Source organism: Eimeria tenella, genomic scaffold, assembly GCF_000499545.2.
Source record: "Eimeria tenella Houghton genomic scaffold, Eth_scaff31, whole genome shotgun sequence".
Lineage (NCBI taxonomy): Eukaryota > Apicomplexa > Conoidasida > Eucoccidiorida > Eimeriidae > Eimeria > Eimeria tenella.
Window position 1 is genome coordinate 1 of NW_013542966.1, and position 2,939 is coordinate 2,939.

The following is a 2,939-nucleotide window of genomic DNA, read 5'->3' on the forward strand; positions in this document are numbered from 1 at the left end:
AATTTAAAAATATATTAAATGAATTTAAATAATTATATTTAATGGAGTTGTTTTCTATATTTGAATTCACAGGCTTGCACAAACTTATAAATGCTTTTTTCTAATTTTGAATTTGCATGCATTTCTGCTGTCTTGCTGCTGCTTCTAGAGCCAGCAGCGCGTGCATTTAGAACATGCAACTAAATTAATTAATTAGTTAATTAATTAATTAATTAATTAATGGTTTTTAATTTACTTTTAATTTTTATTTTAAACTTTCCGCGTTTTTAAAGAAATGTGCATGCATGTGTGTAGCCCTTGGGGGCGAATGCAGCCAATGCAGCCCCATACAATGAATAAATATAAATAATAATATCATTTAAATGATATTAATTAATATTATTTAAATAATATTATTTAAATAATATTATTTAAATAATATTATTTAAATAATATTATTTAAATAACATTATTTAAATCTTATTCAATTAGCAGCAAAAAGCAGATTCCCTGCATGCACGGGGCGGCCGTGGGGTGTCTTTACACCCCACAGAAGCTCCCTTTGCAGCTGCGTAGACACTGCGCAGCTATAAGAGAGCTGCTGCTGCTGCAGCTGCTGCTGCTGGTGCAGCTGCTGCTGCTGCTGCTTGCGGCGGTGCTCCTGTTGGTGTTCGTGATGCCCCTTGCGCGCCTGCCCTGCAGCTGCTGTCGCTGCTATGCAAACTCCGCCGCCGCCGCTGCTGCTGTTGCTGCTGCTGTTGCTGCTGCTGCTGTGTGCAGATGCTGCTAAGCGTGGCGCCGCAGGTGCATGTGTGTATGATTTTGGACACTTGTGGCTGCCAAACAATTTTGGACCCCGCGGGCACCGGCAGCGTCTGGACCTTCATCAAAGGTGGGGCTTTCTAGCTGCTTCCGCATGCATGCATGCATGCATGCATGCATGCATGCATGCGTGCGTGCATGCATGCGGGCGTGCATGCATGCACGCAGGCGACGGGTTTTTTAAGGAGGGCATGAGCACCCGCTTTGCTCTCCCAGTTGCATGCATATTATATGCATTTTGTTCGTTTTAAAGGTGTATACTGCTGCTGCTAATAGGAAGGACGCTGCTGCTGCTGCTGCTGCTGCAGGAGTTAAGCAGAAGGGTCTGTGGCCGCTCCTCACGGACCCAACGAACCGCATGCAGCGCGCAAGCTACAACTCGAATGTGTGGCTAGATCCTAGTGAGCCTTCCTGCTGCTGCTGCTGCTGCTGCTGCTGCCCTTTCAGTGCTGCTTTTTTCTGGTTGCTCTTGCCCCAAAGAAGCCGCTGCAGCCGTCGCCCTGTAGTGTCCACTCTCTCCACTGCTGCCACACGCTGCTGCTGCTGCTGCCACACGCTGCCCCTGCCCCTGCTGCTGCTGCTGCTGCTGCTGCTGCTGCAGATATGCAGGCGCAGCGCGTGCGGCCACGGTACCTGCCCTGCGTGGAGATCTCCTCGGCCAACGCCGTCAGGTGTCCTGTCCTTTGCGCCTCGAGGCCGCTCACTGGCAACAGCAAGGCCTACCTCTTGGCAGCAGCACGTGCGCTGCTGCTGCTGCAGCTGCTGCTGCTGCTGCTGCTGCTGCTGATGATGATGATGATGCTTTTGCTGCTGCTCCTGATGATGATGAGGATGATGCTGATGATGATGATGACGATGATGTTGCTGCTGCTGTTGCACTTTGGCTTCCTGCTCTGCTGCATTTGCTGATTGGCTTCCTGTTCTGCTGCTGCTGCTGTTTGTCTTCCCGTTCTGTTGCTGCTGTTGCCTGGCCTCCCGTTACGCTGCTGCTGCTTGTGCCTTTTACCTGCCGCTGCTGCCGTCCGGCTCCCCTCGCCACCGCTGCTGCTGCTGCTGCTGCTGCTGCTGCTGGTCGTGTGTTTGGAGCGCGGGATTGTCGTTGGGTGTCGTTCGAGCGGGGAGCCGGGTGTACGTACAGCGGGGGCGAGGCAGTTGGGGTGTACGTACAGCTGGGAGCTGAGGTGTACGTACAGCTGGGAGCTGGGGTGTACGTACAGCGTGGAGCCAAGTGGCCGTCGAAGCAGCACTTCCTTCTCTCGAACTTCCAGTTCGACTTTCTCAAGAAGGGCCTCCCGTCTTCGCCCCCTCCATCACCGCCTCCGAGGGCGGAAAGCCAGTGGTCCACGGTACGCGCGCTGGCTAGCCAGCTAGCTAGCTGGCTGGCCAGCTAGCTGGCTGGCTGGCTGGCTGGCGAGCTAGCTAGCCAGCTAGCTGCCTAGCTCGCTGCTAGCTAGCTAGCTACTTGGCCAGCTGGCTGGCTGGAGAGCTAGCTAGCTGGCGGGCCGGCTAGCGAGCTGGAGAGTTAGCTAGCTAGCCAGTTAGCTATCTAGCTGGCTGGCTAGCTGGCGAGCTGGATAGCCGTACGGCTGGCTAGCTGTTCACTAGCTAGCTAGATAGCTACGCTGCCAACCAGCTAGCCAGCTAACCAGCTAGTTAGCTACCTAGCCTGCTAGCCACTCGACTTTTCAACTGGCCAGCTATCCAGCTAGCTAGATAGCTAGCTACACGGCTGCGCAGCTAGCCAGCTGGCCGGCTAGCTAGCTAGCTAGCTATCAGCTAGCTAGCTGTTGGGCGAGTCTGGATGCTTTGCTGCTGAGTGCGAGTAGCAGTTCGCAGCTGGTGGTGCTTTTCCTATTGGTTGAGTCCATAAGTTGGAGCTGGGTTTGCTGCTGCTGCTACTCATGCTGCTGCTGCTGCTGCTGCTGCTGCTGCTGCTAGGGGTGTTCACGTGGTGCCTCGTATCTGTCCTCCTTGAGCTCTTCGGCCCCACAAATGCCTCGAGGGGCCGCCGCGTTTCTTACCAGGGCCTCATCGACAGAGTCAGGAATCGCCTGCGGGACCTCAAGTGGAAGTGAGCGAAGCAGCAGCAGCAGCAGCAGCAGCAGCAGCAGCAGCAGCAGCAGCAGCAGCAGCAGCAG

General features: G+C 53.8%; 1 protein-coding gene across 1 annotated transcript in view; it reads left to right on the forward strand.

Moving 5' to 3' along the window:
* Positions 1–759: 759 nt before the first annotated feature.
* The window catches only part of ETH_00015235 (ICE-like protease (caspase) p20 domain-containing protein, putative), a gene marked incomplete at both ends in the record, with an annotated part of 3,515 nt that continues 1,335 nt past the window's right edge, over positions 760–2,939 (forward strand). The window contains 5 exons of the mRNA XM_013376011.1: positions 760–871; positions 1,110–1,202; positions 1,403–1,540; positions 2,019–2,147; positions 2,740–2,872. Coding sequence (XP_013231465.1) covers positions 760–871; positions 1,110–1,202; positions 1,403–1,540; positions 2,019–2,147; positions 2,740–2,872 — 605 coding nt within the window. The remainder of the gene's footprint in view (positions 872–1,109; positions 1,203–1,402; positions 1,541–2,018; positions 2,148–2,739; positions 2,873–2,939) is intronic.